The sequence below is a fragment of the Stigmatopora argus genome, chromosome 19 (genome assembly GCF_051989625.1).
Source record: "Stigmatopora argus isolate UIUO_Sarg chromosome 19, RoL_Sarg_1.0, whole genome shotgun sequence".
NCBI lineage: Eukaryota > Metazoa > Chordata > Actinopteri > Syngnathiformes > Syngnathidae > Stigmatopora > Stigmatopora argus.
Window position 1 is genome coordinate 9,281,222 of NC_135405.1, and position 16,039 is coordinate 9,297,260.

The 16,039-nt window shown below is 45.2% G+C and overlaps 1 protein-coding gene across 6 annotated transcripts in view; it reads right to left on the reverse strand.

The window, feature by feature from the left end:
• syne1a (spectrin repeat containing, nuclear envelope 1a) overlaps positions 1–16,039 on the reverse strand; it is an 88,037-nt gene that overhangs the window by 7,409 nt on the left and 64,589 nt on the right. For 2 of the 6 annotated variants that reach the window (XM_077586930.1, XM_077586926.1), the window contains 41 exons: positions 15,498–15,689; positions 15,125–15,256; positions 14,756–14,856; positions 14,523–14,673; positions 14,317–14,451; positions 14,076–14,249; positions 13,777–13,992; positions 13,592–13,693; positions 13,412–13,531; positions 13,137–13,337; positions 12,883–13,056; positions 12,685–12,816; positions 12,384–12,580; positions 12,113–12,245; positions 11,813–11,995; positions 11,588–11,737; positions 11,321–11,497; positions 11,095–11,250; positions 10,866–11,021; positions 10,627–10,797; positions 10,393–10,526; positions 10,106–10,310; positions 9,687–9,869; positions 9,350–9,496; positions 9,118–9,272; positions 8,898–9,045; positions 8,506–8,600; positions 8,098–8,335; positions 7,317–7,568; positions 6,391–6,516; positions 6,018–6,173; positions 5,296–5,454; positions 5,048–5,214; positions 3,241–3,403; positions 2,960–3,147; positions 2,733–2,883; positions 2,139–2,321; positions 1,927–2,064; positions 1,283–1,474; positions 896–1,202; positions 45–113 (listed from right to left, as the gene is read on the reverse strand). In XM_077586930.1, the coding sequence (XP_077443056.1) occupies positions 45–113; positions 896–1,202; positions 1,283–1,474; positions 1,927–2,064; positions 2,139–2,321; positions 2,733–2,883; positions 2,960–3,147; positions 3,241–3,403; positions 5,048–5,214; positions 5,296–5,454; positions 6,018–6,173; positions 6,391–6,516; positions 7,317–7,568; positions 8,098–8,335; positions 8,506–8,600; positions 8,898–9,045; positions 9,118–9,272; positions 9,350–9,496; positions 9,687–9,869; positions 10,106–10,310; positions 10,393–10,526; positions 10,627–10,797; positions 10,866–11,021; positions 11,095–11,250; positions 11,321–11,497; positions 11,588–11,737; positions 11,813–11,995; positions 12,113–12,245; positions 12,384–12,580; positions 12,685–12,816; positions 12,883–13,056; positions 13,137–13,337; positions 13,412–13,531; positions 13,592–13,693; positions 13,777–13,992; positions 14,076–14,249; positions 14,317–14,451; positions 14,523–14,673; positions 14,756–14,856; positions 15,125–15,256; positions 15,498–15,689 (6,709 nt within the window). The remainder of the gene's footprint in view (positions 1–44; positions 114–895; positions 1,203–1,282; positions 1,475–1,926; positions 2,065–2,138; positions 2,322–2,732; positions 2,884–2,959; positions 3,148–3,240; positions 3,404–5,047; positions 5,215–5,295; positions 5,455–6,017; positions 6,174–6,390; positions 6,517–7,316; positions 7,569–8,097; positions 8,336–8,505; positions 8,601–8,897; positions 9,046–9,117; positions 9,273–9,349; positions 9,497–9,686; positions 9,870–10,105; positions 10,311–10,392; positions 10,527–10,626; positions 10,798–10,865; positions 11,022–11,094; positions 11,251–11,320; positions 11,498–11,587; positions 11,738–11,812; positions 11,996–12,112; positions 12,246–12,383; positions 12,581–12,684; positions 12,817–12,882; positions 13,057–13,136; positions 13,338–13,411; positions 13,532–13,591; positions 13,694–13,776; positions 13,993–14,075; positions 14,250–14,316; positions 14,452–14,522; positions 14,674–14,755; positions 14,857–15,124; positions 15,257–15,497; positions 15,690–16,039) is intronic. The other 4 variants (XM_077586931.1, XM_077586927.1, XM_077586929.1 and 1 more) reach the window with 4 other exon arrangements.

The following is a 16,039-nucleotide window of genomic DNA, read 5'->3' on the forward strand; positions in this document are numbered from 1 at the left end:
TGGACTCGTGCTGTGAAATTCCGGATGAGCTGTGAGGTTCCTACCAGAGGACGATTTCAATGTGTTCTCGGTCAGTTTAATATAGGCCTCGGGACTCTCGGGAATAACTACGTCTGAGGAGGAGAAATAACACATCCAGGTTGTATGAAGTGGGTACAAATATGCTGCTAGAAGAAATATTTTCAGCTGTTGTGATCACAAAATGGGGGACTCCATCCATATTTTCTTCACTTTCCTTACTTTTATCTACGTCTTGTAGACCTTCTAGGTGTTGCCATTAAAGATGAAATTTGACACAAATTATTTCACAATGGACACTTGGGAAGTTGACACAACAAGGTAGTTTTCTTTAGCTCAGCCCTTTTAGGAATATATATATATATATATATGTATATATATGTATATATATGTATATATATGTATATATGTATATGTATATATATGTATGTGTATGTATATGTGTATGTATATGTATATATGTGTATGTATATGTATATATGTGTATGTATATGTATATGTGTATGTATATGTATATGTATATGTGTATGTGTGTGTGTGTATGTGTATGTGTATATGTATATGTATATGTGTATATGTATATATGTATATATGTATATATGTGTATGTGTATATGTATATATGTATATGTATATGTGTATATGTGTATATGTATATATGTGTGTGTATGTGTATGTGTATGGTTATGTGCATGTGTATATGTATATATGTGTGTGTATGTGTATGTGTATGTGTATGCTTATGTGCATGTGTATATGTATATATGTATATATGTATATATGTATATATGTATAGATATATATATACTATGTATTTGAAGCACAAAAAAGTAGAGTGACCTCTATTGACAGACAGTGTAAATACAAAACACACAAACCTGACAGCACCGTAGTAGATGTCCTCAAATACTCCTCCTCTTCCTCTTGTCCTCGGCTCCTCCCTCTAGGGTGGCGTCCCTCTGGGCTGTCCAAGCCCCGGCTCAGGTCGTAGTCGTGGTCCCACTCCAACGGGATGGAGTCCACGCTGGCCGGAGTGTCCCGGCCAGAACGTTCCGCTCGAATGAAAGCGGTCGCCCCTGAGGCCGAACGACTGGATTGCCGAGAAGGCATGGAGTCGCACCACTGCAGTTTGGAGAGGTCGGCGCCGTCCTCCACGTCGGAACCGTCTAGCTCGTCGTCCGCCAGCTAGGAGACGAGGAGAGGAAAAATGTTAGACACTTTCCTGGGGTGGTCTGGTGTACCGCTGGAGTGCTCAATGTACTCACAGGTAAACGAGTAAGCTTCTTGTAATATCTGTTAACACGTCCAAAGACCTCCTGGTAGTATCTCTGCAGCTCCTCCAGTTCCTCTTCGATCACGGCGGCATCCAGGGGTTCGCTCTTTTCGATCAGAGAGTCGCCCTGTCTGAACACCAGCTCAATTTTGCTCACGTTCAGGTTGATCTCCTGCTGGAACGCCTGCAAGTAAACAGGAGAAGATTACTATCAAAATTCAGAAAAAATGGATACAGGGAGTCCTCGGGTTACGGTGCCCTCGACCTATGACGTGCCTCGGCTGCCATTTAGTCCCCAGCGGCATCGTTTATGCATTAGTTGGCGCATAGTGCCTATCTTTTACCTTTTTCGCCCTCCTTTTTTCACATTATGCCCGCAAAAAAGAATAAAACGGTGCCGACTCATTTCAGCCAAAAGAGTAGCCATTCCAATAGAAATGAATCTTATCATAAAATGACAAATACAGATTGGTGAAGATCTGCTACGTTGACACCAAAGTTAAACCGTCGCACAAAAACGCATCGCTCGTCACAAAATTCAGTTTTACTGCTAACGGTCAAAGTCAAACTTGCGGTTGTAACCAATGAGGTTGCATTTAGGGTTCATGTGTTGAGTGCTTTGTTCCCAATGACTACCTTCAGTTGTTTAATCTTGGCCTGCACGTCACACTCGGAGAAGTGCTCGATGTTGGTGAGTTGCAAGTCCATTTCCGTCAACCACACCAGAATACTGTCCCGAGCGGTTTCAAACTCCTCCCTCTGGGTGATAAAGTGCTACGGGACCACAAACACATTTAATCCCCAAAACAGCTAAAGACGTAGCTTGTTATTAATTCGCCGGTCATTACCTTGAGACGGCGTAGAATGGCGCCCACCCGCTTCTGCAGGTTGTCCCACCTCTTGTTCCCATCATGCACCATTTCCCTAAGACAACAAGAAGCGTCGGTGCGGTTCTCGCGGGCCAAGCGGCGGTACTGCTTGTTGATCAGCTCCAGTTGGGTCAAACACTCTTGCACTTGGCGCTGGAAGGCCTACGGACAAAAAGGGTGTGTGTGTTATTTTCTCTTCTCGGACATAAGTGTGTTTTGTCCTCTGCAGCTAAATCTCAGCCAGAAAACCAGACAGATGGCGGCGGCAGACCGAGTGTTGGTGAGCACGTTCACTGTGAAGGACTGCGACAGCTGAGCCGACCAGCTCAGACGAGTTTTTTTGTAACATGAGCCTGCAATGTTTCCTCTATCCTGAATCGGCTTTACGGAAAAGTCTGACTCGAGACGTATACCAATTCATTAAAAAAACGTTCCCAAGCCTAAATGTATTGGTGGTTGAAATTTTAGCATGCAAATTTGTGGCTCCTTACTTGGAAGAAAAAAAAATGCAAATTGCTATCAATCTTGCATCCAATTTCCATCAATTTGCATGAAATGATGCTGTCTGCCCACCTCAAATTTTTTGAGTTCCTCTTTAGCAACAGTGTAGAGGACCCCAGAAGAATTGGGCATTGCTGCTGTTCTCTCCGAAGCCTTCAACCACTCCTCGAAGCGTGAGTAGTCAGTCAAAAACTTTTGCCACAACCTCCAAGTTTCCTCAATCCTGCAAAAAAAAAGCACAACATCAGGTTGATCTGCTTCTTCGATAGTGACGTGGCTATTTTTCTTAAGACACATACTTGAGTCTTCTCTCCATGGACATGGCGCAGATGTTCCTCCAGCGTCGGTCCAGGCCTCTGGTGGCCTGCTGGATGGAGTCACACTCGGTCTCGGTGGAGCAGGCGTCGCAGTCATGCAGCAGCACTTCGCACAGGTTCAAGACGGACGCCACGCCGGTGCTGTGCCGCTCGATGTCCTTCTGCAGCTCCTGCAGGAAAAAAGGTGCTAGAGTATGCTCATCTCGCCACAGGGCTGAAATTTCTAGTATGCCGGATCTCGATGTAAAGATGGAGGATCTTACCTGCTGCTGGCTGAGCTTCCGATGGATATCTTGCTCGTCGCACGTGTCGTAAACGATGGGTCTGGACAGTTGGGTCTCGATGTGAGATAACCACGAGCGTAGGCTGCTCATGTTGTTCTCCAAATGCTGAACGGCCACCAGGGTCTCCCGCAACTTTTTCAGCCTGACGGGGGAAACAATTCATGTTATTCAATGAACCCAATGATTAATTTGCAAGATTCCAATCCACAATGTGTGCAACTATCAACCTAACATGAACAATCAATGCCTGAAGCTATAAAAGCAAGCAATCTATTAACATAACTATGTTCACTTATCACTAAGCACGTAAAATTCCATTCAAAGTACTGGAGAATTTCCCTTTTTTTGTAATTGAACAACATCAAAACAGAGTGAAAATTCTCATCAATCATGTGCATGCTAAATTTGATCCCAAAGTCTGTAATTCAATATTATAACTATTATAACAAAGCAGCATTTACACAGCGGTCATTTTCTGATTGAAACAACTTTTGCATGTCTTTATATTCAATAAAAAAAGGGGGTTATCCATCATGCTTGGCTCAAACTTGGTATTTTATCACGCTTTAAATCCACTTAAACTCGGATAGAAAACACACGCAACACAACACTGCAGAATAGAAAATCTTGGCGAGTTTGTCCTGCCTGTTGACATCGCAGTCGCATTGTGGCAGATCCTCCACCGGGCTTTCTGCCATTTTATCCGTCCCTAAATCCAAAAGCATGAGGGAGTAAAATTCCCAGGAACTCCGTTTTGCAAGGAAGCGCTATTCCTCCTCATCTGAGTGCCAACCGGCTCTTTCCACTGTGCATCGGGACTTTCTCCCGCAGAGTCTATACGCTAAAGGGGTTGGCTTGGGTGGGGTTGGGTGGGGGCAGCTGGTGTTGTGTGGTGAGGTGGCACAAGTGTGACTTATCAACTGTTGTCCTCCAAGGTTAAAAAAAAAAAGAAGTGTGTGAGAAGGGGGTTGGCGGTTAGAGTGACAAGTGCTGCTGTTTCTAAATGTGGACTGATAGTCACAGGCATGTGTTAAAGAGGTGGACGGAACATTACGAGGAAACAGGGAAACTCTATGGTAGCCTTGCGGAATGCAAACGTTGGTATGCACACAATATATTAGCAGTTATTCCTTCAGTCAATGTCAATATGGATGGAAGAAGCACAATTTTGAAAGTACGCCCGTCGCTACATTCCGGTAGAAAACGTGCAGTTACGCCATTGTTGATTTCATTGCAGTGGAAGGAGCAAATGATTAAGATGGTATAGCACAAAAACTCATCATAGAGAAAATACAATCCTGCATTTTAGAAATATTTTTGCATGCTTTAAGGATTCAATTCAATTTGTAACTCAAGAAATAGCTTTTAAGCGCATGAATGTAATTATGATTATTTTTACATTTAAAGGAGTGTCAGATGAAATATCTTACAAAAAATATTAAACTTGTTTTGCAATTAAGTTAGCCACAGGATTTTGTTATTTTCATTATTAAAATACTGTTGTTTAATATTTCTGTGACAAAACTTCTCTTTTAATATTGTATATTATAGGTTACTTTGCTTTTACAACAATATATAGCGATAACCACATTAGATTTTATTTAAGTCCATCATTTAATATTATATTATAATATAAAATTGCTGTGATTAGGCAGAATTTTAATGATTTATTTTATAATCTGTCTGTTATTGCTGTCAATTCAGTTTAAAAAAAAAAGTTCATTTCATTGAAGTGAGCAAGCAAAGTGTCTCTTTTCAGACACAAACAATCAAATTTGTCACCGACCTGGCCGCGATGAGGTCGAGAAGGTGCGTCCAACGCTCGCTGACTTTATTGAGCTTGTGTTCGATGTCGGCGGCCTTGCCGTCTTGGCTGGCCCGGCCCAAGCGCCGTCCCATGAGCTGCAGTTGCTGCTTGTTCTCCTCGGCCACGCTAATCTCTTCCTGGTAGTCCTGGTGCCCAGTGAGAACGACAACGGGTTAACGCGACAAGGAGCGGGATGTTGCGCCATTGGGAGCGTTCGGCGGGATCACCTTGCGCAGCTTTTCGATCATCTCCTCGATGCTGACGTCTCCGTTTTGAGAGACTTTGCTCTCCATCTGGGTGAGCCACTCGCACAGCTCCTTGTTCTTCTCGTTGAATACGAACCATTCGTTCAACCTCTCGCTGACCTGCTGCCTGCGTAGGGACAGCTGACCAGGCGCAAAAGAAGGACAAAGAGTTGCAAATCAAAGACTCAAAACATGGAATTCATCCTCCGGGTGTTTCAAATTTTAAACCTTCAAAGTTTGACAGCTCTAATTAAACTCGGCATTTTAAAAAATACTGTCAAAAATAACGTCAGTTGAACACGAAAAGGACAAAACAAAAATAAAACCTTATATCTTGTATGATTACAAAAAAGGAAAAAAATTAAATGAGCACCCAAAAAAGACGCATTCCAAAAAATGTAGCCATTCTCTACTTGTTAAAAACAATAACCTAAAATGAGCAATCCATTTAAGAAAAAACAATGTAAACCTTAAACACAGACCACATTGAAATAAAAAAGCTACATTGACCATTCTAGCTTCATTAAAAAAAAACACACACAAAAAGCAACCAATTCAACTCAGTTTCAAAAAATCGAAAGAAATCTTCAATCCTTTTGAAGAATGCACTATTTACAATCTTAACCTTCTAATTAAAAAAATGATGAACGATTGCTATTTTGTTTCTTTTCTTTTTTTAAAGGGAAAGACTGCATGTAATGTACCTGTCGACACACTTCCTCCCACTGGCATTGGAGCAGCTGGAAGCGCTCCTGGAGTAGCGTGATATCATCACTTCCCAGCACGCCCACCAGGGCATCCCTCAAGAAGTACAAGGAAGCGAGGTCATCATTCCAACCTGCCACACGGTTCTCCAGCTCCTGTGTGGACATGGCATGATGAGGGGGAAAAAGCACCCTGCTCTATATGCATGCACATCCCCCCCCTCTTCTCCTCATCTCAGCTCCTCCCCCAATAAACCCAGAACACGCAATACATGAAACATGAGCGCATGTCCAGCTAATTACTACTGACGGACACTTTTTTTTCATGTCAACCACTGGAAACCGAGATTTAAAGCAGGTCTCATTGACTCGCCTTGCATCTCATCTGCTCGGCGTGCAGCTCATCGTGATGCTCGGGCAACGGCGCCGACAGCTTCTTCTTGAAGGCCCGGAGCTTTTCCAGCGAGGCATCGATGCCTTTCTCGCATCGCTCCCAATTCTACACGGGAGACAGAGCATAAAAGCAAGGGATGAGAAGGTGCAATAGGAGCAGCGGGCAAAGAATGCGCCGCTCCAATAGGCCGGGGCTATTTTTAGAATATGAATAGGAGTGTATTGGAGGATGAAACAGGGTGCTATTTGGCAAGGGAAGTCAGTCACACTGATAGAATGTAGAAGAGAGTTGGCAAACAACCAATGATTTGTAATTCAAGTCATGTTCTGCAACTAATACTCATCTGAGAGTTAGTAGGAGATTGCGCGCCAACATTGCTGGTCTTATTACATTGTGGTTCATTACTCCAATGTTCACAAAATAATAACCTAACTGAGCTCCAGACTAACAATTTTAGAGCTTGACATTTGAAATTCACGTGTAAACAATTCCACTCCTTTTCGCTGTATTAATCATTAAATGGCTTGCGTGTATTATGACCACCAAATGGGTTTTGTCAGTAATAAAACAAATCATTTAGTATGGCAAAACACATGCATTTTAATTAAAAAAAACCTAATTACACATGGGTGAGTGTGCATGAAAACATTACTCAGAACAGAATACCAGCGTGCACTTATAAATCCTCTCTCATTATCTATTTATCAAAACAAATATGTTGTGTTGTTATTATTATTGTGTAAAAACTATTATTGTACTTGGATAAAGCAAGTTTAACATGCCCTTTAAGCATGCCCTTTTTCATTGATGTTATTTTGGACATTATTTACTTAACTATATTATTATTATTATTATTATTCCAATTTGGCCCAGCGTCGGAAAAAATAAAAAAAAGACTTCCCAACCTTAAGCAGTGAGCGCAGCTCCTTCTTTTGCTGGTCTAGTCGCTGGTGAGCGTGCCTCCATCTCTCCTGAATCTCCATCAGCTCCGTCTGCAGCGAGGACTCGGCCTGGGCGTCGGCCGACAGCAGCAGGCTCCTGCCGGCCTCCACCGTCACGATGTAGCCTCCCTGCTGCCTCTGGAGCGCTCGCTCGCGCAGCTGCAGTAGCCGGGACAGGGAGAGCGGACCCAGGGGGTAGAGGTTAACTAAGGGAATCTACAGGTGGGTTAGGGATCGGGTGGATTTTGAGGAGCGCCTCGTTAGACTTAGATGGGAAACTGGAGTTGGCAAGGGTGTCAAAACTGCGGTTGTTCTGCCTGATGGGCACATTGGAGCTCATTCATACTCTATGTACATCTTTTTTTTTTTAAATGGAACCGTAAATGATGCAAAAAACAACAGGAGGTAACCTGGAAAGCCCAAAATAAACAAGCAAAAAGCATTCCAGAAAGCCTCTCAATCAATAGGAAATGATCCCTAATTTAAGTGATCTGTAAGTAACCTTAAACAGAAGTGAAGAAAAAAAAGATACAAAATGAAGTCCTTGCCTGCTATTGGCAATGATAGAACTCCAATTCACTTAAACTGCTCATGTTTCAGAGCCATTGATGGCGCGAGACCTCCAATGCATTTTCCCAGTCAAAATGGAGGTCAAATAGGTCAAATAGGCGTTAATCAGGCCCGCAAAGCAAAGTGATTTTGACACCCCTGGTTTAAGTCTAAGGCGAGTATCATCAAGGCATACCTGTATGTGATCGAGCAGATTCCTAGCCTGCTGGAGAGCGAGCGCTTCTCCTCCGGGGCGACGCTCGTCGAGCTCGCGGGCCGCCTCCTGGAGCCAACGCAGCAGCTTCTCGGACATGTCGTGGTAGCCGTGCCACTGATGGAGCAGACTGTCGATGATGCCCCGGCGCTGTTGGCCCCGCCTCACCACGCACTGCCACTGATTGGCCAGCAAAGCCAGCTTGACGCTAAAGTCATCCCTGTTGAGGCATTAACCAGGTGAAATACAGTGCCAAAAACCTGTGTAGCGATAGTTTGGACACCCTTGGCCTGGGGCATTCATCAAGAGTTCTGCTCTATCTGAATCTAACGTATTATTACAGTTTCAGTTTATGGCCACAGGATGTTATAAAACTGTCTATTTACTTACCCGTCATCCACTTGTCCTTGGTCAAGCATCCCATGGCCATCACTGATAATGGCGTAAAGAATTTGCTGGCTGCTGAACATCTCAGCCTGGAACAACTGTTAAAAAAAAGAAAAAGCATACTCATTTACAGAGACTACTTTGCTTACTTTTGCTCATTTTTTAACACAATGGCCGCCAAACGACTGCGACCAAAATCGATCAGACCACTGTGCAAGGGACTAGCCGTTTTGACATTCACTGCTGAGGTTGAACACAGCCACATTCAACTCTGGAGCCGTATGTTGCATGCCCCTGATTGGCACTGTTAAAAGTCTACACTACCCATTTGCCAAAAAAATGAATAATAAACATTTATCCCCGTTAAAGGAAACAAATCCAGAGAAATCTCTGACCTCATGCTCTCTCTGCTGCTCCAGCAGACTCTGGTAATTGCCCGAAATGTCCGCAGCCAATTTGTTCTCGGCCTGTGAGAGGAAGTCCATCCAGGCTTCACACTTTTGCAAAAAAGTCTGGTGCAGGAGTAGCACCGCCTGCAATTTGCTGGAGAAAAAAAATAGATTGTTCATATCAGAGGAATAACAAAAAGAGATGTGATTTGGCAAAGAGGCGTACCTGAACCTCTCGCTGAGGAGAGCGGAGTGAGACGCCCACGCTCTGTTGAGACCCTGCAGACGCTTCAGGTCTCCGTCGTTGAGCGGTAGACGATACATGACCACGTTGACACGCTCCAAGTCTGGAGAGAGACTGCTCAGCTTGGACAAGGGAGCCTGAGAACAACAACGCAAGCTCATTCGCGACTCTAATGAAAGTAAAGTTGTCAGGAGAAGAGCAGCAACTGTTGTACCTTTAACTCATCCATACGGGTCGGAATGTCATTAAGCGCCGGAGATCCGAGCTTCTCCACCTCCTTCAACACTTGCGCAGCCTCGGCGTCCATTTGAACGAGCGTGTCCAACTGGTCCCTGAAGCCCTCGCAGGCCTGACTTCCACACTAGTCAAATACAATCATTTTTCATTCATTTATTTTCCATTGAGTAGCAGCAAACATGTCCAATCAAATACACTATGTAATCTACTGCATCCCCTCACTCATGGTTTTGCAAAAATAATACATTCAGAGTGATGATTTTAACAGAGTTTGCAGTGTGGCAAATGTCCCTCCCCATGTCTTCCCCACATACCTGCAGTGCCTCCTGCTGCCTGCGTAACAAGGGCGGTAGCGCCGACAAGCGATACGTCAGTGACATTTGGTCCGACTGCAGTGCTGCAAACGAGTAGGCGTCCACTTGGCTCTTCAGCTGTTCCCCCAAACTTTGCAGCTGCTGCAGGGAATTCTGCACCGAGTCCTGCTCACCAAGACATTCCTGTAACAGCAACGTCATAAGCAGACGTCAATTATTATTATTTTTTTATGGGCACGCCAGTAAATATACTCACTGGGCTGTTTTCAACTTTTAAAAAAATATTCCAAATGACAAATACATTTGAATTGTTTGGCCAGAGTCGAGCAGTACTGAAGGGTTGTCATAAATCACCCATTTTGTCTGGATTCCCATCAAGGTAACTCACTTTTGCACTTCCTTGTACCCCATCTACTCACGTCACAGTCCTTTATCCAGCCGCTGCTCTCCTCTTCTGTGATATCCCTGTCGGTGGCGCTCTTCAGGAGGCGGTCGGTGCGCTCTTCCTGCCTCTCCACGGCTTTCGCGCAAGTGCTAAAGAGTTCTTTGTATTGGTGCCATAGTCCCAGCAAGGCTTTACTGCTCCTCAGCTGCTCTGATATCTGCTCCAGGAGATGGTTCCACCTAGCGAAAATAGAGCAAAAGTTAGGCTTTCAGGCTTTAATAATGCAAAAAAATCGTATTTTTGGGGGGCAGTGAGTGACACCTCATGTTAACATCTCGCAGGGCTCTGTTAAGTGTGTCTGCCACACACGGGTGGCATTCGGTGAGAAGCTGTTGGGTTACGGAGGCAAACTTGAGTAGACTGCTCTCCTGCTTGTCCATCTCTTCTTGCAGGTTCTGGCACATTAAAAATGGAATCTGGTTAATTAACCATCAGCACATCGTGATGAACATATCCTATTACCACAAATGGTGTGCTTAGTCTTTCTGCATTTACCTCCAGGCTTTCTACCTGCTGCTGCACGGCCTCCAATGAGCCACTGACGAGGTGCAACCGTGACACACAGTACCGACCCTCCATCAGGTGGCCATCTATCTCCTCAGCGGCACGTCTGTACAAGGTCCATTGTTCCAGCACCGAACGCAAGCTCACCTTCATCTGACTTATCTGCGATCGTGACATTCAGTTAACAAAAGAGGAAGACGAGTTAAGGACTGGTTGATGAAGACGCTCACCATGCGATCCAAACGAGCCCATAATTGGTTGAGGTCTTTCAGGGTCTCCTTGACAACAGTGCAGGCTTCTCCTTTTTTATCCTGGATGAGAGCCTGTCCTCGTTCCTTAGCTTTCTCTAGATCCTTCTCTTTTTCCTTCACAAGTTCTCCCAACTCCTGGAAGGAAGACAAACTTTTACAGCTGCTCAGTTTTTTCATTTCTATGACAAGGTTAGGCGCACGGATCTACCTGACAATCTTTCAGCGCATTCTGCACGGACGCAACATCCTCTATCCTATGTCTCTTCTTCAGTTTCTCTTCCTGGAGTGTCAGCCATGTTTTCAAGGCCTGCACGCCATTCTCGTGCTCGAGCCAACTTTCCAAAAGTCCTTCTAAATTCTGTATCTAAAAAAAAATCCAGACAAATCAAAGTGAAGTCAGTGCCGTTGACAGAGGAGGACAAAAGATGACTTACTTTTTCTGCGATGAGCCCTTGCAATATCTGCCATCGTCTGTTCATAGCTCCCAGGCTCTCTGCAAAGTCGGTTTTATCGCTTCGCCTTCCCTCGACATCCTGACTGCTCATTTGCAGTACCGACTGATTGACAAAGTCCACCGTCAGCTGTTTGCAGGTCAAGTCGATGCGGAACCCCTATGCAAAAGAGATAATCCTGCCTTTTTACTCTGTATTTAGATGCGCAATTCAGGAAAAGTTGCATAACCGAATGGGTTGATTTTTTACCTTGTATTTCTGCAAGAAGTTCTGAACCAAGTTTGAGCCCAACGCTCCAGCGATTCTGTCTCGGTCTTCTTTGATGATGTTTTCCATTAGCGAGATCCAACTGATGAGCTCGGCGATGGCGTGTCGTGACGCTAGCTTTTCCATCTGCAGCTAAAGGACAAAGAGTGCAACGTGGTTACGATGAGATCGGAGGCAGAAAAAGCATCATCATCTTCTTTCGCAGACCTGGTGGAGCTTCTCCTGGACGACGGGAATGCGAGTGAGCAGCTCAGCCCACTGGGTCTCCACCTGGCCTAGCGCTGTCCTCAGGCCAGCTGTATCTACACGTTTCAGTCTCAGAAGCTGATTGCCCGTGCTCAGAACAGAGGACCGCAAGGAGGATTTGGCATCCACCTCCTTGGAAAACTCCTGAAACAAAGGTCATTTATTGAATTTGTTAACCCTTTATGGTGTTTAGTCTGGAGATTCAGCACTGATCTAACCCAACATTCTAGAGAGGGAATATATATCCAGTTCAGGACCTACCAGGAAGGCACAAAGGTGATCCCTGACCGCCTCCAACTCTTGGGGCACGGTGACCGACTGCGTCGTCCAAAATTCAAGTCTGTCGAGAGCCAACCGCAACCAGTTGCTCAATTCTGACGACTCCCTTTGGTACCTAGAGTGGTTAAACGACAAACATTACACTAGAAAACAAAAAAAGCACCACGAGATCCAGCCAAGTGCGAAATTACAAGTCAAAAAAATCACCCAACAGACAAAGAAAGAATAGTCAAATGACTCCCTCAAGTCTGACCTGCTCCAGTGTTTGAGCGTGGAGTCCAAGCGATGCAACTCCTTGTTGACTTTGGTGGTTGATGAGAGCCAGTGTTCTCCCAGCTGGGTCAACTGATGTTCCAAGTCTGAGCAGCTGACAGATAGAAGCAGCCTTTTTCCCTCTTCCAGGACTTGATACAGTTGGGGCTGATGCTCGGTTAGACTCGCCTTCAGACGCTGAAATCGAGGAGAAGACAAGCGTCACCCAGAGGAACGACCTTGGTTTGCTGTAACTCATGCAGGTGTCCCAGGATTTCACCCTACTAGATTAGCTCACTTACCTGGTAGAGATTGATCCTCTCACAAAGTCTGTCCTGGGTCTCTTCCACCAATCCCACCGTGGGGATGCTGCACTCCACAGACTCAAGCTGTTTACACAGAGCCTGGTAGTCTTCCACAAGCCTGCTCCATGACTGACAGACACGAGTTCATCAATACCTCTTTGTACACACAAGATTATTTTGAGCTATTCTTCTCACCTCAAGTATGCCTTCTAGTTCCACCCCCCTCCTGTGTGCCTGTTTGAGGACACTGTGAGCTAAAGACATGGTCTCCTCTAGTGCCTGACTTTCTCGTGCTGTCACCAAACCAGAAACTTTGCTGTAGAAGGTCTGAGTGAGGATCATGTGGCATTCAAGACTCTGGAAAAACTCCTTAAGAGGAAGGGAAAAAAAGGAAACATTACCAACAAGATGGTTATGCTAAGCCTTTAATGCGGTTGAGGGTAACTCACTTTGTGTTTGTCCAGTAACATTTGGACTTCAACGACCGAGCAGACGGTCATTTTTTGGTCGGCTGCCATCTTGTCCTGAGCCGTGTCCACCAGATCCGTGAGGTCCCGGAGTGCCGCTTCGTACTGAGCCTTGTGAGACAGACCTCGGTTTAGACCGCTCCGTCTGGAGCCCACCATGAGCAGTAGTTCTTCGTATGTGTCCTGTGCAAACGTGCAACAAACGTCTGTTAGAAAAACCATCAAAGATCTTCAGCTCTTCCTTCTTTTGGCTTTACTTGGAGTTTAAGGAGTTCTTGATGGGAGAGACGGTCCGAATGGAGCCCTTCAGCTTTGGTCTTCAGCTCGGTCACTCGCTGCTCAAATTCCCGCAAACTATCCTCCACCTCTGATAATATCTGCAAATATGCCCACGTTAGTCATAACGACAACATACGGCAGGCCTCCTTTATTCGAACCTCAATTTGTTTGGCTGCGGGCCGGTCCGCCGTTGCAACCATCTTCTGTAGCAGTAGGTGCTTACTCTCGCTCAAAGCCGTAAACAGCATCCCAAGTTCATTCTGGTCCACAAGGTCAAACGGCGTTGACGTTAAAACATAACAAAGCTACTGTCCATCAAAAACAAGAAGGAACAGAATTTAACCTGGAAGTTTAAGTGCTCCTGAAGTCGGTCTCTCAGGGAGTCGCATTGCTGTTCAAGTGTGGAGTCCAGCAGGCCCATCCTCTCCTGAAGACCTTCCAGGGTGTCCTCCATCAAGGCTCGGTCCTCCCCTCCACATAGTCTGCCTGCGCCGCCACCCAGCAGGTCTCTGCACTGGTTGACCTCTTGGTTCATTTCCTTCAAACCTTTGTGGGTGTTCTGTACGGGGAAAAAAAGGACAGAATTATTGATTTTTTTCCCCCAAAAGGTCTGCCCTGATCTTGTGATACAGCATACGTCACCTCAAGATGAGTGAGCTGTGTCTCGGTGTCTTCGGAAAGCCGCACGGGACCCGAGAGCATCTCGTTCTCGGCGGCGTCCAACCAGGTGGAGGCGGCCGACACGGCGGCGTAAAGTTTCTGCTGGAGCGCCGTCCCGCGCGAGCACGGTGACGTTTTCTTGTCGCCGCTTTCTGGCTGCAAGAGGAAGAACGCGAATTAGAACGCTGGCTAAAAAAGAAGGGAAAAGTTAGTTAGCAATGACCTTGACCTCTTCGGTGATCCTTCCTAAGGATTGACAGCAGGCTTCGAATAGAGCCGTGGGAGAGTGACAGTCCTGGTTGGTGGACTCACCCCGGACCACCATGCCGGGACTGGTCAGACGGGACCGGTGGATGATCTGTACACACAAACGCAGTTAGCATTAGAGGTGCCTTAAATGTGCATTTCGATCATGAGAAGTGATCATACCGGGCTAAACTGGTCCTGTTCCAGCGTATTAAGTGAAAGCTGAAGCTTCGTGCTCTGATCTCTGTTGAGGTTCTCCCAGCGTTGTCTTAAGTGGTCCCCTTGAGAAAAGCTCTCTGTTTCCAGCAACACTCCGACGGGATGAGACGCCTCACTACAAAAAAAGAGTAGAAGGAGTTGAATCAAATTAGTAAATGCAGGAAAAAAAATTAAGTTAATAACGAGCGAGAAAGTACCAATCTCCATTTGTTGTGACCTGTGGATTGAGTAGGTCTTCCCCAACACTGGCTACTGACTGAAGCAGCTTCTTTTGCTCTGCAACATGCTGCTGCAGCTCCTATAAACAGAAGAATAGAATATCTAATATTACATATTTTTTTAGCAGTATATATATATATATATATATATATATATATATATATATATATATATATGTTCTTTTTTTTTACTGGGGTGAGAAACAAATAACTCTTTGTTGAGAGGGAGAACGTCGATTATGGAAAGTGCAAAATCATTGTTGGGTAAAATGATGCTCCAAATAATGCAAAACCTCACTTTTTCTATACTTGGCTTCCATCTAAATGCAAATAGTGAAATCCTTTTACCCTCTGTCTGAGCAGGTTGTCTTGATGCTGCTGCGTACGCGACGATCGAGCCTGAGAGAGCCAATCTTGCACGTTGGGGCTCTGTGAGAGTGAGGAATCGGGTTCGCTGTCATCCAGCTCCTGCAATGATCCCTGGAGGCAAAAAAAATCAAAATTTAGGCGGACTAATGAGGCAAACAAACCAATTCCGTCTCTCAAAAACAACATGAAAAGGTCAAGCCTGGAAAAATTACACGGGCTTCTCTGCTAATTGGGCCCACTGCGTATTAAGAGTCCTCGACTCAGCAGTTTAACCATCTTAAAAACTATAGAAACTGAACTGGAGATGTGCACAGATTGAAGAAAACCCCCTTCCAAGTTATCATCCGCTCACCTGTATGTCCACTTGTTTGTCCTGCAGCATCTGCTGAAGCTCCAGCAGGCTGTCCTTGAGGGATTGCAGTTTGACAGTGAGCTGCTCGGCCTCTCCCTTTGTTTCGGCTCGACCCTCCAGGAGCAAATTCTCGCTGTGCACCGACAGCTCGGACAGATACGACACCTTCTGCTCGATCTCGAACAGCATGTTCTGCATGCCGCAAAACAAAGGCTTAGTGACGGAGCGCCGTTTAAGGCCTCTCGGCTCCGATTGTAACGTTCCCCGACAACACAAAGTGTTTCTATTCAGCGATTCCCCTTTTTTTTCTGTCCGCGATACATCATACAGAGAGCTTCACAATAGGCCTTTATCGCAACAAGACGCATTTACGATTCCAATTGAATACCGTCTAATATTTTCTTTCGACCTACCCGATGCTTCATTTCAACTCTCTCTTGATTTGTCTGACAAACATGGAGTAAAGTGAGGATATGCATTTTTTTAGATCATGTGAGCTCTTACTAAAACACATTTGACCTTGCACATGCTGTTCTGTGTTA